The following is a 26,645-nucleotide window of genomic DNA, read 5'->3' as shown; positions in this document are numbered from 1 at the left end:
GTTCCTTGTAATGGTATGTCCTCCCAGGGTGACTTCCAATTGAGGTATAATCTTGGTGCACCTGTCTATGACTCCGTTGCTTATGATCACTTCAAACCCTCCAAACTCTTGGGTTTTTAACCTTCTTTTTGCTGCTAAGTGTTTGCTAATGAAGTCATGTGAGGCTCCTGTGTCAACTAATGCGATTACTTTCTGTCCTTTGATAGTTCCTTTAAGTTTGAAGCATCTATTCTCACTCCCTTGGGTGATGACTGCTAAGGTACTTGGTTCGTTGTTCTCAAATCTGGCCCTTTTATAAGGTCTTTCCTCATCCCGTATTTCTTCTGTGTTATTTATTTGTCCCTTTTTACATTCATGACCTCTCCCCATGGAGTCTTGCATTTGAAACATAACCCTTTCTCCCTGAGTTCCTCTTTCTCCTTACATTGGTGATTCACACTCCAAGGTTTCTTGCAGAAGCGGTAGGGCCTCTCTTGATGGTCCTTTTGGAATCCCTCATTCCTAGGTGGTGTTTTGGTTGAGGTACTCTTGGGAGCACTAAGTTCGACCATCCTAGTTTTTTTAATGGCCTCCCCTAAATTTTGTGGTTCCAGGGGTTTTACAAAATTTCTAATAGAGTCTTTCAAGCCCTCTAAAAACATGTAGGTAAGCCTTCTTTGAGATAGGTCGGGGACCATTATTGACAAATTTTGGAATTGGTCTATGTAGCCTTCAATGCTTCCTAATTGCTTAAGGTGTGTCAATTCTTGGAAGTACCATTCGGAGTCTTTCTGGTCGAATCGGCTGATGAGCTTTTGGGTAAATTCATTGTAGGTGGAGACATTTTTGTGTCCTAGGGTAATGAGACCGTTGTGCCACCAATTATGGGCTGCTCTTGTTAAATGTAGTATGGCAAATTTTATAGCATCTCCTTCGGTCATGGGACTGTATGAGAGGTATGTGTCTAATTTTTGTACCCACGCTTGGGCGATGTCTTTTCCTGACCCATCAAAGCATGGTAAGGACATTTTGTTGACTTTAGCTTTGAGGTCATTACCCATAGGCTTCCTTCTTCTACCCTCATTAGTCTTGGATTCACAGAAGTCCCTGAAGGAAACCACTCTTTGAACTTCTGGCTCTAATCTAGCATAAATTTGGGCAATTTCCTCTACCCCAAGTGTGGCCGGTTCCTCTTCCTCCCCCACACGTTCCTCTCTAGGCAGAAATTCGAGAATTGTTTGTCTAGAACTCTAAGGAGATTGTTCATTATCGACGTGATTAGAGTGTGTCTCTCTTCTAGGGTTTGACATATCTCTATTGTTGCTGTTTGTACTTTGGAGGATTAATTGGCTCATTCTTTCGAATTTCTCATTGGTTTGCTCCATGAAGGCCTGAAGTTGTTCGGCTAATTGATCGGCCATTGCTTTTGCGCCTTTCTTCCTCTGATATGTTATCATCAACTAAGAATCCCTCCCACAGGTTGGCAGGATTATGCTTTGATACCACTGTAATGTCCCTACTAGTTAGGGATCATTGTCCTGCAAAACAAATTGTTAGAATACAACATATACATCAATTTGTCACTAAATCATCTTGCAATTTAAGATTACTTAATTAACATTAATCACAATTCTTATCTATAAAAAGGATACGATGCCATACAAAGTATGTCCTTAGGCGGCTGTGAGGCTCGCCTTCTTGAAACCACTCTTGGTCCCAAGCCATCCAGGAAAACGAAGGTGAATTCGATTCCTGTCTTTCTTACATCCAAGCCATCCAGGAACCAAGGTTTTAATTTGATTCCTATCTTGGGTGTAATTTCTTACACCCAAGCCATCCAGGAAATCGAAGGTTAATTCGATCCCTGTCTTGAGTGTAATCTCTTACACCCAAGCCATCCAAGGCAGACCATAAGTCCATTCCTTGCCTTGGGTGATGTACCTCATCACCCAAGTCCATTAGAGGGGACCGGCCAGATCCGTCTCTTCTTGGATGAACTTGTCAACCAAGCCATTCATATATGCATATAGATCATCAGTATATATATATATACTGCCAACCAGGGATTCGCGTATCCCTCCATTAGGCTTAAGGGAGTTCCCCCCCTATGGCCTTCATTATTTAATCATATTTATGTTGCATTTGACAATTTTATTATTATTTCCATTTCGTAATTTTCATTATTAACATATATTCTTAACTATTCCTTAATACGTATTTGTTAACATATATTTTAAATATGCCTAACTATCACATATTGTTATTAATTTCATTAATCAAACATGTTCATTCCCTAATGATTATATCTCCATAATGTTGAACTCAACACTTGTTTGACTTCTTTAACAACTCCTAGGACCGGCAATATTAATAATAGCTGTAAGGTTTTATTTCATGCTTGATATACATGGTCTCTTCTCTTCGATATAGTTGCTTGCTTAATACAATCATTATATAAATTTATACAATCGGAGTTTTTTTATATAAACATAATATATAAATTATGTTTATAATATAATATTAATTTATTTTTATTTGAATATTTAAGAATACTATTAGTAATAAATATTAATAAATATTAATTAAATAATAATATTTAATAAATAAATAAATTTCAAATAATCATTCGTTGGTAATTATTATATTATATTAATTAATAAATAATAATTGCTTCATTTAGGTTATATATAACAATCAAGAGATGATATGCCATAATTGTTTTGAAAAACTAAAGATTCTTCGAAAAACAGTGAAAAAATCAACAAAAAATGTTATTTTTGTTGATGACTCTAAATCATTCTTGATAACTTAAATATGATTTTCTATTCATCTAGATGCAACAAAAAACAAATAAAATGTTTTATGAAAACATAGGAAAAAAATTAGAAAACCTACTTGGAAATCTGATTTTACTTTAAAAACCACCTTAAATCCGCTTATAATTGACAAGAATTGATGGAAATCAGTTTGCAAATGTTTTGTGGGCCGTTTTTCCCCTTACCATCAAAATAGAAAACACAAAATGACGAAATGGGCTTTTTTTAATGTTTTCTGCTTATATCCTTGGGTGGCCGAGTTTTTAACATGGACTCGCTGAGTTTTTGTCAAAAACTCGGTGAGTCAATGGCGTTACTACTTGCCAGCAGAAAAAACTTGCGAGGTTTTAGAAACTTGCCGAGTTTTCTGCTAGTAGTAACACATCTTTGGGTCTTTATGTTTCGGTGTCACCTTCTGTCATCCTTAGACTAGGGGTAGGAAAGTGGGTTTGGACGTGTACATGTTTGCAAATTTGAGAGGACAATTTTTGGTTAATTAGCTCTTGAGGTTAGAATTAATTTATGCTTCACCTAGTTCCCTACATGTGGATGGTAGGGGATGGGAGACAGCTTTAGAGATGGATTTTGTGGAAGCCGTTTTAGGGGATGGTAGGCAATAGCGAAGGAGACAACTCTTCAAGAAATAGGGAAAATTTAAAAAATGTAGGGAGATTTCAAATATTTTTATGATAATATTGATAAGACATTCATCATATACATCATAGATGCTTAATACATAATTTTAGAGTTGAATTGAGAGTTCACATGAGAGTTGAACAAATTAACAAAAGTCAATTGCTTTCATAATTCATTGTCAATGTGCATATGATGATAAACAAAGAATTACAACAAAATGTCCAAATCTTGCAAATTTCAACTACAAAAGGACCAAAATATTAAAAACATGCTGCTGGCCTTGAGCTTGCAAAGAACGTGTGCATTCAATGAGCATATCTCCCTTATTTCAAGATTGTAGTGGTTAACCCAAGTGACAACAAATTCTTCACTTCATGTGGAGATTGAAAACAAGGCCGACTCAAGAAGACCACTGTTCCAAAGTTATTTTGCCACTAATTTATTCCCTTTCCACATGTGTTCTTCCAACTCTATTTCTTAGACATTGATGCATCCCAAATTGATATCCTTGATCTGAGAATACTTGTGGACACTAATTCGGAAAGAGATTCTACCTTTTGAAAATGGTTTTGCATTTTGATAAGAAAGGCACCTCTTTTCACTGATTTTACGTATGAAAATTTTCTGTCCTTAAAATCTATTGAAAACTTGTTCTGTTAGGATCAAACTAACACCTTTTTGTGACTGACAACTGATGTTTTTCAACTAAAATCCTCTGTTTTTATCATAGCAAGCTGCTTCCTTATGCTAACAAAATTAATTGATTGCCATACATGTTGAGAGCATTGAAGAGAGCTCAAATTGTGCGTATGAGAATTTTAAGATCCACTGGCCAATGATTAAAAATCTCTGCTGTTATATGTCGCAAACTTGGAATTTTGTGGCTGCAAAACAACTAATTTTTTTTGTTTTCAGTGAAGAAAACCACCTTCTTATGACTGAAACACCACCTTGAGAGGTACATCTGGAGCTTGAAATCCTAGGTATTGTTTCACGTACCTTGAAAACCCTTCTATTTTGTAAATTGGAATGATTGAAAACTATTTTCAAATTTTGCAAAATCTGTTCATGAAAACCCTAATGACATGTGACTGTCATACACCATGAAGGAGCTTGAAAATCTGTTGCTTTGCAAACTGAAACATCTTATTTAGGGCAGATTATGTGTTGGTGTTGGAAATAAGCCACACCTGGACCGACGATGGACTGGTCCAAGAGGGGCCAGTAGCTCAGTGGTAGAGCACTCCAGTAGCGTATGGAAGGTCCTAGGTTCGAGTCCTAGCTGGTCCATGTCTCAACATGGTATCAGAGCCTGGTCCAGGCTAGGAGCTCCAAGCACACGAGAGGTGTGGCTTAAGGGGGGGTGTTGGTGTTGGAAATAAGCCACACCCGGACCGACGATGGACTGGTCCAAGAGGGGCCAGTAGCTCAGTGGTAGAGCACTCCAGTAGCGTATGGAAGGTCCTAGGTTTGAGTCCTAGCTGGTCCATGTCTCAACATTATGGTGTGGGGATCTAGAGAAGAAAGCAGAAATAATTTTTTATTCATCTTGGGATTTTTTAAATGAAATGTGTAACTATACAGAGCCCATCAAATGTCCTTATGAAGTTCGTGCATTTAGGATATCTAATTTTTTTGAACAAGGATAGCCAGTGGGTGGGTGGGGGGAATGACATTTTCAAGGTGTCCTTGTGATGGGTACATGTCAAAAAATGTGGGGGATTTGTCCTCATGCAAAATCTTATTGGTACCTGAGTCTAAAATAGGGGAAAAGTCTTTCGTGAGACTCCACTAGTAGGATATCAAGTGTATTACAAGACATATAGGCAGATCTGTGAGAGGTTTGCATGGAAGGGATTGAAGGAGGATGCACATAAAAGCATATTAGATAGTGGATGACATGCCAATAGAACAAAAGAGAACAAAATTTTCCAACAAGCCTGCTTGAACCAATTCTTGAGCAAAAATGTGAGAGCTTATCCATTTCATTATAGGATTTCCCAAGATACAAGGTAGAGATTGAATTTATGTTGAGGTTGATAGGTTGACAAACTATACACATTTCATTGCTATTGCTTTAGATCTCAAGGCACCTCAAGTAGCATATATATTCTTCAAGGATATATTTAGATTCCATGGCTTGCCGAAGAACATTATCAGTGACGGGGATGGCAGATTTCTTTGTTCTTTTTCGCAAGAATTGTTTCATTTGACTGGTACAGAACTCACACTGCATACTAGCTACTACCCACATAGTGAATAAGTGGATTGAGGATTTTTCTCTTTATTTGTCGATGTTTTGTCCAATGGGATTGTCGTTGCTCCTATAAAGACTTTTTCTGGATTAGTTGTAATCCTTATCTGTTGTTTCTGTCTTGGTTTTTGAAGAAAGTATCCCTATTGAAAGGAACTCCTTTTACTCCATTTCCTTTGCTGCTCATCCCAATTTGTTTTCTTTTCTGAAATTTACACCCTTCCACCTTCGTTCTTTGTTTGTTGTCCTTTGCTTGAGCTTTTGAATCTTTTTTAGGATCTTCTTTGCTTGCCTTTGATGTCTGTTCTCATCACTTTTTTCCTTTTGCTAATGATCCCTTTCTTTTGTTGGCTGCTTTGTGTGAGTTTTCTCTTCGTGTTGCTCCATAATTTCTTTTTAATTTTAATTGCAATATTTCTCTGTTATTATTTTTTTTTATATGTTCAAATATTATATTTCACAGCCAAACCCTACTTTGTGATTTTAGGTATGATTTGCCTTGGCATCAGATTCTGGTTTGAGTTGTTTTTGGATTTCAACAAGGTTAAGATATTTGCCCATCAAAATATTTGGAATCATCACCCGTCAAACCTAGGAGATTACAAGTCATAAAATGTTTTTTTGATGTGATTCCAGATTGAGTTGACGATATTGAGCCATTTTTGTTTCTTTTTACCTTTGAAAGACCCTAAACAACAACATTGTTTGCAATTTTGTTGGTTTGACATGCCGTAGAAAGAAAGAACAGTGACGAGCAATGATTGGAAAAAAACATTATGGATTTTTCAAGGGATGGCCACTAGATTTCTCCAATAAATAGCCTGATAGGTATTTATACTTCAAATTTAGGGACTACAAATTTAAATGTATGTTGCTCAATAACCTTTAGCTATACTACAATAATATTAATAGCTACAGCTAACTACAGCTAAACTATAATAATTTTAATGCCCTTAATAACATTTTAAACTTTTTTAATATTTCAGCTTTATATATTATCACATATGTTTTACTTTTGCTTTCTGTATAGATATTTATAATTTTATATTATATATTTAGGTTTATGTATATATATTGTATTTATATTTTAAATACATTAGTATTTTTCGTTTCAAATTTGTCATAATAATGGTAATTTTGTTTAGCATATGCATGATATATGATATGTTGAATATATTTCTTGATTTTAAGCTGCAAATATGTATATATTTTTGATTTTTGTGTTAGTATCCAGAATGTACCTAGTGCTCTCTCCCCTCATTAATTTGCCATACTATTGTGCCGTACTTGTATCTGAACCCAATTCTGATTTGGCGACACAGTAAATATGCATATTATTAATTTTCTTTGAATTTGGTTATGATCTACTTGGTAATGAATTAGCCGAGTTTGGTTAAATTTGTAAAATCAGTGTTTATTAGAGGATTTTTGTCATTGGAAAAAAATCAACAACGGATATATTGCATTAAAAACATTGCTGCGTTTCAGTCAAAATAAGAGTATTGAAAGCTAGGTCTGTGAATTTGAGAGGTGATCGAGATGCTGAATATTGGCACTGTGCTATTTCTGTTGTGTAGTTCTTGCTCAGTCTTCTCTTTTGTTGATTGTTGATATCTTAAGTATTCCAGCATTTTTTGTCGGGTAATTTTTTAATTGTGGATTTATGTTTTTCTTTTATTCAGTTCTTTTAAATCGCATATGGAGTACATTTTGAGTGAAGCAGATGTACAAAAGCTGAAGGAAGGGAAAAGAAAGTTCAAATCAGAGCTCACTGCTTATGGAATGCCAATGTGCAAATGGAAAACTACTAATGATGCCTTTCCAAAGGTGATCTATTATATGTTGTTTCAATGTTTTTGATGGATTAGTATACGGGATGCTTTTATCTTTTTGAATATGACAAGGACAAAACTATCTTGTCTCTTAGATTTTCCATTTTGTTTGACATTAGGGAGATCATTTGAGGATGTGTGATATTTTTCTAGTTTGTCTAGTTTAAATGGACACAGAGATGACTATTAGAAAGTCACGAGCAGCAATTTAGGCAGAAAATGAAAACAAACAACTAAAGCAGATTAGTTTGTGCAGTAGAATCGGCGGCATGTAACGGTGGTAGGGCTGGATGGAGTAGGCTTGTGTGAAAAGAACAATACTGGGATGATGTTTTAGGTTTGGAATATTTTGGAAAATTTGACTTCAATAAGGTGACTTTATTTTTATAAAAATCTTATATAGGGCAGCTTCTTGACCTATTAAATATTTCTACAAATTAGATTTCTTAAAATTTGGGCTTGTATATCTTCCTCGATAGAGCAACATGCAGAACCCTTTGCATACATGCACAGGTGAATGTGGTTCTATATCACATGACTTGTTATTCTATGTAATGTCCCCATTCAATGCCTAAACCAAGTCATTATTATGGACAGCAATTAGAAGAAATTATGCAGCAATTTGTATAAGATATTGTATACAACAATTTGTATAAGTTTGGAAGGCAGCAATTAAAGTTGAAATTCAAGTTGTTGGAGTTCAAGATGTGATTAATGCCAGTGCAGTGTTAAATAATTAATGTGAACAGACAAGTGATTATAGCTGACTTCATCCATGATCAAATGAGTTCAAGAAAGTGGTGAGCAAGGTGTTCTGAATAAGAGTACTATACGATAGCTGACTACAAACAAGCAGCAACAGAATAAGGTGGCGACTTAAAGTGTTTTGAGGACACAAGTTGCAATCATCATTAATTTGTTTCTCAATCTATAATGCAACGACTTTATGAAGAAAGACAAAGCAAACTAAAACTGGTAGTTAATGGACAACGATCAAGTGACTACTATTAATGTGCAGAAAACTCCTTGTCTCATATGTGGCGACTAATGTGCACACAAGTGTAAATTGGGGTTACAAACCCGAATTACAGTTGCCTTTCAAATTTTGAGGTTCGGTGCAAATCGGGTTTGTAACCTCAATTTACACCACTCCATAGCCAAGTCTTCTTGTTTCTAGTGCAGGGTGGGGTTGTAACCCCAAGTTACACCAAGACCTCCCATTCGGGTGCAAGGTGGGGTTATAACACTGACTTGCACTAAGTCCTCTCAATTTGGTGTAGATCGAGGCCGTAACCTTGACCTACATCGAGTTCTCTCTAGATGGTGCATGTTGGGGACGTAGCCCCGACCTACACCGAGGCCTTACCCAATGGTAAAAGTCGGGGTTATAACCCTGACCTACACTGTTTCCTTTGCATTTTTCCAAAGTGCCAAATGTTGGTGCAAATTGGGGTTGTAACTCCGACTTGCACCATAATTCCTTCTTAGGTGTAAATCGGGGTTGTAACTCCGACTTGCACCATAATTCTTTCTTAGGTGTGAATCGGGGTTATAACCTTGGTTCGCACCAAAGACAATTTCTCTTTCCTTTGCTTTTTGGCATAAGTGCATTTCAGACTTATAAGTCCGATATGCACCTATAAGATTGTTGACCCTTTCCAAATGCTTATCGGACTTATAAGTCCGAAATGCACTTCATGAACCACATCTTTGGGCTTTTTTTGTTCGACTCTGGGAATTCTTCAAATCCATTTCTGCAACTCCACTCCAAATGCCAGGTTCAACATGTTGGGATCAGATGACGGTGAAATACAGGCTACCAAGTGAGAACATGAAGACTCCATTGGTGAAGAATGTTGGAAACCAGACGAGGCTCTTGACACTTAGTCATTTTATGCATCTCTAGTCTAGTGTCATTTTGTAATCTCGATTGACACCTTAAGTGTCATTTTGTATTCAAGTTTTTGCATCTAGAACTTGCACGTGTCCTAAGTCATATCGAACTCTACCTTTGACTTGGTCACAAAGTAGTTGTAACTTTCCTAGTTTCATGCTGCACCTCTTCTCTCTATATATGAGGATTCTCATTGTAATAGGGATATTTTGATCTTCTTGATCTTTTTGGATCTAGAATCTTTAATCTATATGCCAAAACTTTGCTGAAGTGAAGAGCAAAAGTGAAACTTTGTTTTCCTATTGTGATTTGACACACTCGATGAAATAAGAAGAAAGCTTTAGTATCCTGACTTTGTGTTTGATTCATTTGTGGTGTACGGTGAGATTGTTCTTATGCCATTCTTGTTGTAAATTCTTATTTTGCTCAAATATAAGCATTGTGTTGGGAAAATATTAAAGAGTAGAATAATTGTTGGTTTGTAAACGTTGTGTTACATTTCAGCTCTTGTTACATCGAATTAGTAATTAGTGCAAGAGGTAACATTTTGAAGACTTTGAGTTTCATCTTGTTATTTTGAGATAAAGTTAGTTGAATTGTAATAAGATAGCATTTCAAAGACTTTGTGCTTTGCTTTGTTATCTTGATAAGGAGGTGGTGATTTGAAGACTTTGAGCTTCATTTTATTATTTTCAAGGAAAGATTATCAAAATTGTAATAGGCTATAAGGATAGAGACTTTGTGCTTTACTTTGTTATCTTAGTACATATTGTGGGTTACAGAAGTTATTTATAAAAGGTTGATAGGATTATAATGATTACAAGACTTTGAGCTTGAACATTGTTTTCCCGTCTCAGAGAAGCAACATAGGACTTTGAGCCTTCATGGAAAATTTGCTTCTTTATTTTGTATTATTCCGCATGCTCTAAGTTGTTTATTTGTAAATTTGAAGTTGTAAAAATCATTACTGCTCTATATTGTAAATTCTTTCTTGAAGAAAAAAGAGAGAATAACATCTATTCTAAAAAAAGAGGATAGAATGATCCACCACCCAAGTTTAGATTAGACATTGAAAGTTGTATCTTATTTCTAGAAAGGTAGAGTAATAAGTTAAAGGGGGAGCCTTCCCTTTAAATTAAAAGAGATTCAATCTCACACACTGTGGTTGAAACTTGAAACCACACTTTTGTAAACTCATCTAGTTTGCAAAATTTTCAACGAACACGTTGAATTTGTAAAAAGAGAAAAGGATAAGGGCAACAAGATTCTGGAAGATAGTTTGTTATGATCCTATGTGGTGTTGAATTTTGCTATTGGAGGATTCTTCCTCGTATTTTGTTGCAAATGAATGTCACATTCCCATTGGCTGGCATTTAATATTTTGCAATAATTAGGTATTTTGGTTGTAGCAAACCCTAATTAGGGTTTAGGTGCCAAAATTTGGGCCCTCAATTCTAGTTTTATCATGGCCATCCCTTGTAATTGAGAGTTCTGTATAAGCTCAACTCATTTCATTTGTATCTCATTAGATTGAAAGTTAGAAGTGAGGGATCAAAATTAGAGAAGATCGATCATAAGACTTTGAAGAATTGTTGCTTGATGTTTTAGAAATTAATAAAATCATTGAAGTGTTGATGACTTATTGAGTTTTGGAGCATTTGCTTCTGTCTTCATTCCTTTTGTGAGAGTTTATAATTGAAAAGAAAAAAAAAATTAGAATAGAATTTATTTTGAGTATTTTAGATGAGTGAAAGATGCATGTGCATGATTGATAGTGAAGCTCCATTATCTATACTACTAGTCGTTTGTTGATCGCAAACTCGCCTTGCGTGGTTTGTTAATATATGAGAAACAAATTACAATGCAGAATCAAATTGAAAGAGATCGATCAAATAAACTGTAAATGTAAATGAAATGAACAACATAACAATGATACTGAGAGAAAACTAATGTGAAGTGCTCCAAGGCAAAATAGCATCAGATTACTATCTCCAACTATATGAAAATACAAGCAAGGTAGTGAGTTTATATAGGCTAGGGAGAGGGGAGAGGTGGCAAAATGGACCAATACGGAGAGGCCACTATGCGAGTTAAAGATAGCAAGAGCATCTTCCCAACATAGCAAATGCCACCTCCCTTGTAGGATGTCGACACCTCAAATCACCCACTCACTAGTTAAACTCACTTTATTTATCCTAAGCAAGTTTAATAAAAGTGCAAGAAAAACCTAGGAAAAGGGAAAAATATAAAGCGAACTAGGAAAATAAAAACCTACATTAGCACCCCTCCTTATGCATAGCTTAGGTGGGTGAAAATATGGGTCCCGACAAATGAAGCCTAATGTGGTACCCATGTACATAGTATTCCCTCCAACAAAGAAGTAGCCCCCTCCTATCAAAAGAGAGTACGACCCCCCAAGAATACAGAGAGAAAGAAAGAAGGAACCAAGAAGTCCCCCCAAAAGAGGATACATGCTGCACCCCAAGCAAAACTCTCAAATGAATGAACTTGCTCTCAACGAAGGGTTTGGTGAAGATGTCTGTAGTCTGATCTAATATGTGACAGTACTGAAGATCAAGAACCTGCTCATGAATCAACTCTTGAATGTAGTGCATGTGAATCTCAATGTGCTTGGTCTGCGAATGATGGACCAGATTGCGAGAAATCTGAATGGCACTCTGGTTGTCGCAAAAGATGACTGTAGGCTTGCAGAAGGGAATGCCAAACTTAGTGAGAATATGCTGAAGCCATATGGTGCCATTAGTAACATTAACTGCTCCTCAATACTCAACCTCAGTAGATGAAAGTGCAATAGTAGATTGCTTCTTGCTCAACCAAGAAATTAGATCAGAACCAAGAGAGAAGCAATACCCTGAAGTAGACTTGTGATCATGAGAATTGCCAACCCAATTTGAATCAGTATATCCCACCAAGTCAATATTCATGCCCGTTGCATAGTGAATCCCGTAACTGTGAGTGCTTTGTACATAGTGAAGAATCCACTTGGCTGCCTTCCAATGCAGCTCATGTGGCTCCTGCATGAAAGTGGAGACCTTGCCCATAGCATATGAAATATCATGCCTTGTGTGAGTCAAATATATGAGGCTTCCAACCAATTGGCGATACAAGGTAGCATCCACCAAGGGTGAAGAACAAGAAGCCTCAAATTTGACTCCCGACATAAATGTAGTTGGTGCGGGCTTACAATCAACCATGTGAAATTGGGAGAGCATGTCAAGATCATACTTAGGCTATCTAATGAAGATACCAGAATGTGATTGAGTGATCTCAATCCCTAAGAAGTAGTGGAGTAGGCCTAAGTCAGACATCAATAATCAATCATGAAGGGCAGTTTTGACTGCCTCGACGTGGGATGAGTGACTCCTTGTGATCAACAAATCATCAACATAGAGAACAAGGAAAGTGAGAGTATCATCCTGCTGCAAAATGTAGACGTTCTGATCAGAATGGCACTGAGTGAACTCAATTGACAGAAGGAAGGAATCCATCTTGGCATACCAGGCTCGAGGGGCTTGTTTAAGGCTATAGAGAGACTTCCGAAGGCGTCAAACAAGTGAAGGATCCTGGACAAATCCTTGTAGTTGCTCCATATATATCTCCTGAAGGTCACTGTGAAGAAAAGCACTCTTCACATCCATTTGATGAACTTCTCTGCGATGGGCTGCAACAATAGCAAGAACAAGTTGGATGGAATTCATCTTGGCAACTGACGCAAAAGTCTCAAAGTAGTCAATCCTAGGAACCTTGGAGAATCCTTTGGGGACTAGGCGAGCCTTATGCTTATCAACTGACCCATCTGCAACACATTTTGTTCGGTAGATCCACTTGCACCGAACAAGTTTCCTTCCCTTAGGAAGAGGGAAGGAAGAGGGACTAAATCCCAAGTATGGTTTCTCTCCAAGGAATTGAACTCCTACATAGCAACATCCCACTCGGGGACACCTGAAGCTTCCTGAAAGGACTGTGGATCTAAAGTTGTAGCAAAGAAGAGATGTGGAGCTTGCTCGAATTGTTACCTTGTTCTTCTTGCATATGAAGGATCATTGACCCAATAACTAGTTGATTCCAATGTCTGATGAGCCCAAAGAGGTCTAGTAGTTGGAGAGCGAGGAAAATATGAAGGAGAATCATCACCCTTTGAATGATGACTAAGAGAGGAGGAAGAACTATCCTCATTATCATCATCTAAAGTGGAGGAAGAAGATTCCTCCGAAGGATTAAAATCCTCAGAAGAACTATAATCATGAAGTCGCAATGTCTCCATAGGAATGAAAGATGGAGAAGTGGCAGAAGAAGAACTGGAAGCATCCTCCTCAAAATGAACACTCCTCTCAATCAAAAGCTCATGTGTGGTAGGATGGAGAAGCTTGTAGCCTTAGACACCATCTGGATACCCAACAAATATGCAAGGCTTGCTTTGCAGATCCACAACCTTGTGTTTCTATGTTGGAATGTGGGCCCATGCAGGAGACCCAAACACTCGGAAGTGTTTGACTGTGGGTTTCCGATCAGTCCAAGCTTGAAAAGGAGTTACCCCCCTTCACAACTCGATGAGGAACCCAATTCTAGATATAACATGCACAGTTGATGGCCTCTGCCCAATACTGAGGTGCCAATGATCTGGAGTGAATCATACAATTAGCCATTTCCTTCAAGGATCAATTCTTACATTCTACAACAACATTTTGCTGTGGAGTGTAGGGAACTATGTGTTGAAGATCAATGCCTTCTAAGATACAGAACTACTCAAATCTCTGGTTGACATATTCCCCCCCATTATTGGTGCGTAGAACCTTGATGGTTTTCCCTAATTGTTTCTCTGCAAAGGCTTTGAATTCCTAAAAAGACTCAAAGACCTCAGACTTTTGTTTGAGAAAATATACAAATTTGTACTGGGAAAATCATCAATGAATGTCAAGACATATTTGGCCCTGCTAAAAAAAGGATGTGGAAAGGGTCATGCCAAATCACTATGAACTAGCTCCAAAAGCTGTGTGGCTCTCCATGCTTTGCCTTTATCAAATTTTTCTTCAGGATGCTTGCCAAGATTGCATCCTTAACAAACTCCATTAGAAAATCGAATAGAAGGCAACCCTATAACCATGTCATGTTGATTGAGTTGCTGCAAGTAGCGGTTGTTTTCCCTTCTGGTGTGAGTGTGTGTTTAGTTCATCGCAGATAACCAGAATATGACAATATACACAGATAGAGACAAATAGATGAACTCAATACTGCATTCTCATTGATAACATGTGCCAGTACATCAGATAACATCAAGCCTGTACTATTGTACCACAAACTGGAAACAAGGACGACTATATAGGTGTTGGCACGGTTACCCGGTGCCAACTGTCGGCAACCGTCGGTTAACCGCCGATCTTTAACACACAAATTAACACATACGTAATTACTCGAACACATCGTCCCCCCCCAAAAAAGAAGGGTCATCTCCGGATGACATACAACCAAAATGAGAATGATTTAACATATACAGCAAAAGAAACTCAAGACGGAGGGGGTACAGAAGGTGTCCCTGATGAAGAAGGGCCCGTTGGTGTGGCTGCCATCTGCTCCTGCAGCTGGTACACCTGCTCTGTATGGTAGCGAAGATCCCTCTCGGTGACCAATTGCCGCTCCCTCAACCGCTTCACCATATGAACAGCCTCCATAAGCTCGTTCTGTTTCCCATCAAGCTCGTCCAGGGCATAAGTGAGTCAGGTCTCCAACAATGCTCGTTCACCCGTGGTAGCTGCCAACTCCGCCTTCACCTGAGCCAACTCCTCCTCTAGGCTACTAGCCCTAGCTCGCTGCTGGGCAAGATCCAACTCAAGAGGTGGAACACGGGTGGCCAGCTCCGCTCGAGCTGCCAGGGCAGCCACCTGTACTGTCTCCGCACTATGCTGAGTCTGCCTGAGCTGATAATAACCATCTCGAATAGGCTGCTCGACTCTCCTAAGTAGGGACTTGTTGACGTGTATTTTGTACACAATCATACACAGAATAAAATACCCAAAGGCATCTTATCCTCTCTTGAATAAAGTCGCTAACTGCTGAAGATTTCGCAAGAAGGATCAGTTAGGATGACTCCAATGTTCTTTTGGTAGGGTCTCTACGTGTGGATAAGCACCAGTGGTCGTTGTGATTTGCTGTATCCTCAAGGGGCCTTACGTTGCCGAAGATTTTGCTAAACTAAACAAGCTTTCCAAAAATAACAAAAGGATAGGGTTGCAAGAGGTCTAATCTAGTCTAACCCTAAGAATGACTTCATGTGGACAAGACTTGGCAAGATTCAACCAACTTCAATTTTGCCATAAAATAACAACTTAATTGAAATTGATGCGATCTTCTAAGGTAACAAATGGTTTTTCAACACATCAAAGATCAAGGACACTACCACGAAGGTACATATCCAAGATACAATAACGATTGAAGGTTAAGTGATTCGAGTATTCTCCAGTCGACCACGCAAGGCATTCCTACAATCAACAAGAAGCTAGTGGTTTGGAAAGCGAATCCTACCAAAGATCAAGTCCAACACTTTGTCCTTCAAATTAACACACTACTTTGATCGAGAAATGGTTCAAGAAAATTGAACAACCATGAAGATAACTAAGAGAATTGCAACAAAACACCATAACTTCAATATTTCATTGATTCCAAAGTCATCATATACAACAATTGTTTGAATTCTTTCTTCAAAACTCAATCTTGCTACAAAAGTAAATTGCTTCTAAACTCTAATCTCTCTAATACATCAATAATCTAATCTTCTTCTCACATCTAACTTATGAAAATGAAATGAAATGAGGGTATAAATAGCATCCTCAATTACAATGAATGGTCCAGATCAAAAGTAGATCAATGGTCAAGATCATGACACCTAAACCCTAATTTGGGTTTTATTACAAGAGTTCCCCTTTTATTGCACAACATTAAATGCATAGCCAATTATAAATTTGGCACGAAAATCTAGGAAACATAGACCAATGACAATTAAGGTGCCATGTCATCTATAACAACCTCTCATCTAGAATCTTATTCCCTTTCCAATGCTCCTTTTTAGCATATGCAATGAATCTTGATACGATTCCCTCGATCTCAGCAATTGGAATCTCGGGAAGATTCTTCATTCTTTCTTCCAAGTGGATGACCTGATCAAATGCATCTAGAAGAGCTGCGTCCCATGTAAGTTCAAGTTCCTTAGTCTTTTCAATCAGGAGCATGGTAGCAAACATCTGGTCCTGTTGCTCATCTGTGATATTGACGTCCTTGCAAAAGATGACCTTGATTCTATCTTCCAATTCTTGCAAATCCACATCTGTCTCAACTTCGATCCTCCTGCCAAGAATAGTACGTAGTACCTCAAATACTCTGTCCTGGATCGGGTTGATCACCTCCTCAACATGACTGCACCTAGTACTGATGTCCTCAAAGAGAACTTCCTTCATCTGGAGTAAGGTTGACCACTGAAGTAAACTGTGAGGTCCTCCATCCATAATCTTTTCCTGCGCTAAGACCTTCCTCGATGTTTGTCTAATTACTTTCAAGACAGGAATGATAACATCCTTGGTATGAGCAAAAGCGGCTACCGTTATCATCAAATTGTGGATGATCTCAAGAACCTGAATAGCCCTATGAATAGTCTTCATCATCCTTGTTGCAAATTCTACGGCAACTGTATGAGATTTATCCATCCAAGTACTCATACGCTGGACCATACTCCTGAATCTCTCTGCCTCACCAATTGATTGAAGGGGAAGTGCCTGTATAGGTGATCTTGCTGGATCCTGACGTCCTAAAGGCTGATTGAGATGGCTGAAATATGTTCTCCATGCACCGACCTCCCTCTCGAGCTTTCTACTTTTTTCCATTTCTTCTCTAAGCTTGTCCTTCAATGCCTCAAAGGAATCTGTGGCATCATCTAGTGTCTGCTCAACTGTGGATGGACCTAGCTCAAATGTCTCTACATCATATTCCTCTGCTAGGATCTCACCTTCATACTTGTCTACTGCCGGTGTAGCTATCTGTAATTTTCTGGATCCAGTCTCATCTCTAATCATCTTGGACATCTTGGTAGCCTTTCTCTTCTCTATCACTTCCTGGGAATGTCCAACAAGGCTCTCTAAATCAATCACATTGTCTTCGTCCTCGATCACAATCACCTTCATTAATCTTTCCTTCAACCAATCTGGGATGGCTGATCTTGTCTCTTTGACCTGTATTTCCTTATGCAATATTTCTTCTTCTCTGTGAGGAGATGTTACTTTGTCATTATTCTTGTCTTCATGTAACTCATAATCTTGGAGAGATCCACTTGGCGACCCTTGAGGTACCTGTCCTTCTTTATCATTCTGAACCATCGACTCCATAGACTCCTCTACTTCAAGTGTCCTTTTCTCTTGTCGAGAAGATGTACCGGATGAACGATCTCGGCTGGCCTCTTGTTTCTTCTTGGAAGATTCTCTCTTTCCAGGTCTCTCTTTCCTCTTCGAGCCTCTTGGATGGAGATCGCCTTCACTTGCACTTCGAAGGTTGCCTTCATTTGCATTTCTGGGATTAGGATTACCTTCGCTTACACTAGCTCCACCTTCAGCTGGCTTCTCTTCCAAAGTGAAAGTCATAGCTATGCCTTGCTCTCTCAACTTCTGATGCTGCACATCAACCCATCTGCGAGTACAAGACAAGACTGGAGCCATCAAAGCATCTAGATCCACGACCTCGGGCTCATTCCAATCTAACCTTACTGATTTGCTTTCTCGATCAGAGGATGACTGGAGATGTCTGCCACTGTCCTGTGCTTGGTCGGCCACTCTGTAAATCTTGCATTTCCTGATGAAATCCAAAGGCAATCTAGAATGCATCTTTCTTTTCACTTCAAGATCGTCTAAGAGATTCATCATAAAATCTTCAATCTGAAACTCATGCTTAAACTTCCTACCGACTGTCTCCTCTATATATCCATGTGGATCAAAGCTTTCCCTCAAAGCAAAGAATGGAAAAGAATACAAAGCTAACTCCTTCTCTGCGTCATCCATGGCTAAAGCATTAGGACATACCTCAACTGAATTGCCCAATATGATAGGTACCGGAACTCCATTTCCATGTCTGTGTCTGAATGCCTTCGCATAAGCTGCCAACTGTCTTGTTACCTCAAGTAACACAATTCTGTCTGTCGGATATCTTGGCAACATGTATGGAGGTGAAGGACATCCATGAACTCTGATATAAGTAAACTTCGGAAATTGGATAAACCAAGCACCGTACCTCTTTACTAGTTGCTGTGCATCCTGAGATAATCTGTTGTGAATCCTGCCTTGCAACGTCCTTGTGATGTTCATAGTGAAGGTATCATTAACTAACTTGTAGTTACTTCCTGGCGGATGATGCAAGTGAACATAGGAATCACAAACTCTGACCTCGCCGGGTCCTCTTCCAATCACTCCTCTGTGAGGTAGTCCTGCGTACTTGAAGCTCCTGATCAAGGCATAGATGACGTATGAACTCATGTGGAAGGACTTGGTAGCTTTGAGTCTCCTCAACTGTACGTCCAAGCAATGGCTAATCATTCTAGCCTAATGAATTGTTCCTTTACCCTGAACTATCACCTGGATGAAGTAGAACATCCACTTTTCAAAGTAAAAAGCTTGAGGGGCTCCTGTGACTCGGTTGAGCATTGTAATCAAATCTCTGTACTCCTCCTGAAAATCAATCCTGTCTGGTGTGTTCGGTACCTTGCTCAGGCGAGGACGACTCTTGAGTAACCAGTTCTTGTTAATGATGCTTAGGCAAGCATCTGGATCATCTTCATACATTGACTTGGTTCCTTCTATGCTCTTGTAAATCATATCTCTGTGCTCTGGAAGATGGAAAGCTTCACTTATAGCTTCCTCTGAAAGATAAGCTAAAGTGTTTCCTTCCTTGGACACGATCGTTTTGGATTGAGGATCATAATGACGAGCACACTCGATCATCAACTCATGACACTGTACTGCTGAAGGGAAGCCGGCCGCCTTAATGATGCCACTTTCAATTATCCTCCAGGCGACAGGTGAGGGCTTGCGAATGTAAGGGACCTCTCGAAACTTCTTCGTGCTGAAGTTGCGCAAGTTAGTATCTCCAATGTTGCTCCACTTCGACACGATCTTGGTCTCCACTTCTTCGGTCTTTTGATCTTCCTTCATGAGAGCTGGACGACTGGTGGATGCTCCCGCCTTCGGGGTCGCCATACCTACACAACATTTCATAATAAGTAACTAGATATTGCAATGCATAACATAGATTAGATTAATTTTAGGAAATTTCATGATAAGTCTTTGAGTTATCATTTCCTAAAAACGATTGAGCAACTGGAATTCAAAATTTCAAAATTCAAAACTTGAAGCAATGACGATCAAAATTCTAAACTTAAAACAAGGGACCACATCGCCATACCTCACTTGAGAGCTAACTCTTAAAATGCAAAACAAGAAAATCGCCTAGGCAAAAATCGAAATTAGATGGCTTCAACGTGATCTTCTTCAAATGAACGTCCTCTTTATCAATTCGCCACCCTTGGGGATGTCTTTGACATGATCTTCAATGTCCTTGGCAAGTTCGCTCAATATGGAAACTGAGGTTTGCACGTACTCTCCTTTTGATAATGCTTCGCACCACTATGCTAAATTCGCACTCTCTAAACACAATTCGCACTTCTCCTTTGAATGGAATTTCGCACCTTGTAATTGTCTTCTCCAAATCGCATGCAAAGGGATGATTGAATGATGTTTTAAAATGCCATATCACACCCCCTTTATATAAGTGCTTACCTCCTTAATTGCCTCTAGGCCGACTTGGAAATAAGGCAAATAATAACAAAAATTAAATAAAGGGAGGCCGACTTTTGCATAAATATAAAAATAAAACCCAAGCGCTCACCTCCTTATTTAATTAATTAATTAAAATACCTTTGTAATTAATTGTTTTGGTTTTTTAAAAGGCAAAATTAATTATTAAATGCCTTGTGCGCACCCATTAAATGCCAATTTTAATCAAGTTTTATCGAAATTTAGCATTTAATGCAATTTAAAAAATGATGTTGGCGCCTAGACATGGGAAGAAAAATGAACATTAACTTCATCGCTCTGGTCCCTGGGAGAGGGACAGGAGCGATTATGCATTTAGGTCCTCCATCTTTCATCTTTCACGTTTGAAACTTCATCCCCTACGTCCAAAATGAGGTTGTCGCTATATATTTTGATTGTGACTTATTTCACCTTTGGAAAGAATGCCTTTTAGACCATTTTCGCCCTGGTCCCTTGGTGAGGGACAGGAGCGAACCTGTATTTACTCCTTGGTCTTTGCCTTCTAAGTTGCCAATTTGTATCGCAAGGCAAGTAACAACTTTATTCTTTCATTCCACGCATAGTTTACTTGTCTTTTACAAGGCAAATTTGATATTTGAGTGTTTTTCGCCCTGGTCCCTTGGTGAGGGACAGGAGCGAACTTTGAATCCTAGCTCAAATTGGTAATATTTTGACGTTCACTTCTTTTGTGTCGCCTTCCAAATGACGTTTTAAACCTTTTGCAACTTTGCTTTCATATGATCTTCGAAGGCTAATGAGTGATTTAGCTAATATCGCCCTGGTCCTTTGGTGAGGGACATGAGCGATCCTGATGCTTTCTCCTTGATCTTTGCATTTTCGAGCCTCAATCTTCATCATGAGGGAAGCAATGATGTCGTTTCTTCATTCCACTTTTACTTCACTTGGCTTTTACAAGGCACTTTAATGCTTAAATAGATTATCGCCCTGGTCCCTTGGTGAGGGACAGGAGCGATCCTGAAGTTCTAGCCAAAATTTGCTATCTTTCAACCTTTGTTCTTTGTTCATCGCTTCCTAAATGATGTCCTTGATCTTGTGTATCCTTGCCTTGCCTTGATTTTGAAGGAAAATAAGTGATCTTGTGCAAATCGCCCTGGTCCTTGGCTCAAGGACAGGAGCGATATAGGTTCCTTGGCTCAATTAATGACCCTTTGATGTTTGAAACCTTTGCATACCATCTTCTTAAAACGCTTTAGACCCTGTGCAACCTTGTACAACCTTGACTTGGCGTGAATTTTTAATGAATTAGCAAATATAGTAAATATCGCCCTGGTCCCTGACTGAGGGACAGGAGCGAACTTCAATGTCCTGGGCTCATGCTTGCTTTCATCAACTTGCCATTGCTTTCATCGTGTAAAATGAAGTCTCTTGATCCCTCTTGGCCACTTGATACTTGATAAACCTTTGAAAATCTAAGCCTTTGTGAAGATTTCGCTCTGGTCCCTGGGAGAGGGACGGGAGCTAAACTGAATTTCGCCCTGGTCCTTGACTGAAGGACAGGAGCGAACTTGGGTTTTTAGTGCAAGAATCTTCATCATATTAACTTGCAATTGTCTTCAAAGTGTAAAACGATGTTTCTTACTCCCCTTCAAATATTCAAAACGTGGATAGCAATCCAAACTTGGCCTTATTTGAACACTTTCGCTCTGGTCCCTGCCTGAGGGACAGGAGCGAACTAGGATATTTGGTGCAATTCTTTCAATATCGGCGACCTTTGATACTTCGCTCTTCATTGAGACGCTTCAAAATGTCCTTGCCACCTTTCACCTTGACTTGGAGTGGTTTGAACTTGGAGGAAAGGCATCATAACTAACATATCGCCCTGGTCCCTGGCTGAGGGACAGGAGCGAATTTAGACTTGTAGGCTCCATCACACTTTGCCAACTTCCAATTTTATCTTCAACGGTCTTGTAATGCATCCTTTCATTCATTCATGGCTTGGAATTCATTCAAACTTGGCAGGAAATTGACCTAAGGCAAAAATCGCTCTGGTCCCTGACTGAGGGACAGGAGCGCCTAGGCCAATTTGAGTCTCCTATTGATGTCTTGTAATCTTCAATTTGTATTCAACAGGTTCATTTCACCCTCCTTTCTTGCCTCAAACCCAAAATTTGCTTGCTTTTTGCCCGAAACATGCCTCATGAGGAATTTTGCTCTGGTCCCTGACTGAGGGACAGGAGCGATTTTGGCATTTTGGTCCATTTCCCTTCACAAAGGCACTTCAAATTATATTCAATTGATAAAACATATCTCCTTTGATCTCTTCAAATCGTCAAGTTGCTTAAATCCTGCAAGGACAAGGCAATGTTTGATTTTGAGCTCCGGTCCTCCACTGCGGGACAGGAGTGATTTTCACTCCTGGGGCATTTCTGTGCTCATGAAATTCTTCAAATTATATTCAACGGAAAGATCGTGCCTCCCTTTACTATTTCCACTCGAAAAATCATCTTGATCCTGCAGGGACAGTAAGATTTTTGAAAACGAGCTCCGGTCCTTCACTGAGGGACAGGAGCGATTTTGCTCCTACAGGCCAAAATATCATGATTTCGGGATTTTGATCACTTCACAAGGTAAAAACAAGTCATTTCCAATGCCCGGGATCAAATATCAAAAAATTCAAAATTTGGTCAAAATCACTCAATTGGCCAAAATTCGCAATTTCATCATTCATACTTAGACAAATTTGGACTCTTCATTCAAAATTCCAATTGAAAATAGACCAACTCACTTAGCCTCTGGCGAATTCACTTTATTCAAAATTGCATCCTGCGAGAGGAAGCTTCAAAAAAGCTCTCAAGACTGACTAGACTCTGGCCTGAAAACGTCAAAACGGGAACCCTAAGGCTTGACCCTAAATCCAGACAACTGACAAACTACCAAAACCCTAAAAAAAACAAAGCGAAAGGCGAGCAACAACGAGCAAAAAGAGGGGGTCCCCATTTAAATGGGGCGATGTGTGAAATGGTCACAACAGGACTGCATCCCACTCTCTCCAACCACCCTCGAGCACTGCCACTCCTTCAACATCACAGGGAGCTCAACCTCAAGCGCAGCCCCTTGTGGCAAATGCGGGGAGACCCTCTAAGGCTGGCGGGCCGAGAGTCCGCTCTTGCGCTGAAGTCGCCCACCGCCGAGCACATGCCTCAACCTCGGCTAAAAACTGGCCCATCCCATTGGGCTAGCTCTTTGCAGGATCCCTAATCTGCAGATCTAGCTGACGGGCCTCCTCTCCCAACCCCTCTGTCTCATGCAGTGTCATGGTGTTCTCCTGCTGGGGAGAAGAACTATCTCTCTCCAAGTCCACAACAGCCTTCGGAGGTGGTCGTGGGGTTATGGGCGGTGGTCCCACTGGCGTTAGGGTGGGAGCTGCATAGCAACCCAACCATGTATCCATAGAGGCGTCATCCTCTGCCATGTCCGCACCTCCCTCCAAGGTCAGTACTGCTGGTTCCACGGAGGAGGGCGTACTCCCTAGAACCTTCTGTGCTGGCATCTGTGTGGGAACCTGTGCTAGTGGAGGATGCAACTATCCAAAACTCGACACAGGGACTGCTGGGATGGCAGCAACTGTCACCCCCATATGTGAGAGTGGCATCACCTGGCCATCCACACTAAAAAACGTCGGTGTAAAGAGGATGTGGCTTGTCTTGGCTCCCTCTGGAGGCTTGACCCTACCAGATAGAAGCCCCCGAGTTCCTCTAGGTATATGTCCAAAAGTCACCGTGCCGTCAGTACTCTCCCCCATACGAGGGCTCTCCTACACCTCTCTTTGACCTGTAAGGTGAAACGCATCATCTCCACCACTGTTCTCGACGAACCATCATTGGACTCCCCACTGCTACTATCAACCTGTTTTGTGGTCTCTGCCTCACTCTCAGAAACAGTCACCTGGACTGGTCTCCTTCGCTTCTTACTAGACTGTGCATCTCCACCACATGTGGAGGTGTCGAGGTGGGTCCAATAAAAAATGGAGGGCTGCAAGGGGTCAATGCTACTGCTCGGCTTCCATACCCATCGTTCCGGAGCCACCTATGTGCGTACTGCATCTCAGAAGAGACCGATGGCATGGAAGGGCATGTAGAACGCCTTGTGCTTTAGAGTAAAAAATTCATTGATTCTATCTGAAAGCACCGTCGCCCAGTTATTGACTGTGCCGTTCCGCAATCCATCCATTAAGGCGATCATAGGTACCGCCGTGTTGGATGCCCTGCTGGCTCCCATGAGGCGGCTCTTCATTACATCGAGCAAACACTGCCAGCCTCCTGGTACGATGAAAGATTGGTTCAAACCCCTACCCTTCGGTGCAGTTATCCTCCCCCATTGGGCTGCTGACAAATCACTGCGGCATATCCGCTGTAGGAACTGCGTCTTCCTCTCAGCTGACATTTTCCTGGCACTCCTTTCCACCTCCTTGCCCTTGCTGGAATACCAAACACCTGAGCGAAAGCGTCTGGTGTGAAGGAAACGACAATATCCGTGTCTTGGTATTTGAATGCCGATACTCGCAGCTCTGCATTATAGGTTTTAATTAACATGCAGAGGTACGGCTCGAAGTCGCGTATGGCAAAAATAGGCATCTATATTGCACAATGCACGCGTTCCCTGCACAATGATTTCTTCAACGCAGTGTCATCTGGGGTTTGTGCTTCCACCCACCATGTCCGGCACACACTTCCGCTCAAACCTTCGAATGTAACTGTTTCTGCTATAATTTTTGTTGGCATTGCTTTCTTTCCTTCATCTGGTTGCACCACCTTTTTCGCTTTGCTGGCATTGCTTGAATCTGCCATTCTGCTCCTTCCAGACGGTTGTCTCAATGAGTTCGTGGATTGCTGTAACTGCTTCCTCCAATCTAACTTCTTCAGTTTCTTGCTCCCTAACTCCATCGATGAATTTGTACCCTGCTTGCACACTTATGTCCTTTTCAGAGTTTGTACCCTATCTCAACTTCTCTGGCCTTGGCTTTGTATGCTATCTTTAACAGTTAATTATTCCACACTCTAATCTCAATGCCTTCCTTGGCCATACGGATTTCACCTTCTGCACGTACGGATTTCATTTCATGATGTGCTGAATTTGATTTACTACTGTACAGAATTCATATTTCATAATGTGCAGATTTCTTTTCTCCATCGTATGTACGAAATGGTCTTGTCTATGCGTGCCGTACTGATTTGTACGGATTTTTCCCAACATGCCGTACGGATTAATAGTACGGACTTATCTTGTAAGCACAACCTTTTTTTTCAAATATAATGGCTTTCCGTACGGCTGTATGACCTTTTTCGTATGGTCGTACGTCGCTCCAGATTTTTTTTTTTTTAATTTATTTTATTCTTTTAACTTTTAACTTACTCATCCGGTGGGGTCCTTCGAATGCCTCTCGTGATACAATTTTAGTTTCGACCCGTTTACGGCATCCGACACCTTTCCGTCGAGCGTCCACAATTTGATTGCTCTGTTTGCACTGACCTCGCACACCTTGAAGGGACCTAGCCATCGTACTTTAAATTTACCAGGTTTGATTTCGTTCCGCCCATTGAATTTTAACACTAATTGCCCCAGAGTAAATCTCATTCGCCTAAGATGCTTGTCGTGCCAAACCTTCCATCTTTGCTGGGCCGCCTTTGTGGCCCATTGTGCCATCATTTGCCGTTCGTCCAACTTGTTCAAGGCGTACAACCTCTCCCTTAGGCTTTCCATGTCACCTTGCCAATTTTCGATGTCAATCCAAAGACTCGACACCATGAACTCGACAGACACCACGACTTCTTGTCTGTACATCAACTGAAAAGGGGTTTGGCCGGTGGTCACTTTATATGTTGTCCGGTAAGCCCAGAGTACCGATGGTAGTTGTTCCTCCCAATCATCTTTTTTGACCCATGAGTTATAAATGACAGACACTATTATTTTATTGGTTGCCTCGACTTGCTCGTTCGCTTGAGGGTAATAGGGGCTTGACAGGGAGTGGAAAATTTTAAACTCCGTGGTTAGCAGCCGAATGATGTGGTTTACGAAGTGGCCCCCTTGATCGCTTGTCAGTTGGATAGGAATTCCATATCGGGTGATGATCTATTCATAGATAAACTTTGCCGTGCTGATTGCTGAGTTGTTTGGGAGAGCTCGTGCCTCAACCCACTTTGTTAAGTACTCTGTCGCCGCCACGATGCACCTGCATCAACGCGCTCTACTTGGCTTCAGGGGTCCGATGAAATCTAGCCGCCATCGTTCGAATAGCTCCTCTGCGTGCGATGGGTTGAGTGGCATGAAATCCCTCTTAAGTGGCCTTTCGGCCCGTTGGCACGTATCACAACTAATCACCCATTCCCGGGCATCGTTATAGAGTGTCGCCCA

General features: G+C 40.2%; 1 protein-coding gene across 10 annotated transcripts in view; it reads left to right on the top strand.

The window, feature by feature from the left end:
* Positions 1-26,645, top strand: part of LOC131057423 (protein NUCLEOLAR FACTOR 1-like) — a 362,090-nt gene that overhangs the window by 162,449 nt on the left and 172,996 nt on the right. For all 10 annotated transcript variants that reach the window (XM_059221122.1, XM_059221116.1, XM_059221119.1 and 7 more), the window contains one exon: positions 7,368-7,512. In XM_059221122.1, coding sequence (XP_059077105.1) covers positions 7,368-7,512 — 145 coding nt within the window. The remainder of the gene's footprint in view (positions 1-7,367; positions 7,513-26,645) is intronic.

The sequence above is a fragment of the Cryptomeria japonica genome, chromosome 5 (genome assembly GCF_030272615.1).
Source record: "Cryptomeria japonica chromosome 5, Sugi_1.0, whole genome shotgun sequence".
NCBI lineage: Eukaryota > Viridiplantae > Streptophyta > Pinopsida > Cupressales > Cupressaceae > Cryptomeria > Cryptomeria japonica.
The sequence above is the reverse complement of the archived record's forward strand: the minus strand, read 5'-3'. Positions and strand labels throughout refer to the sequence as shown.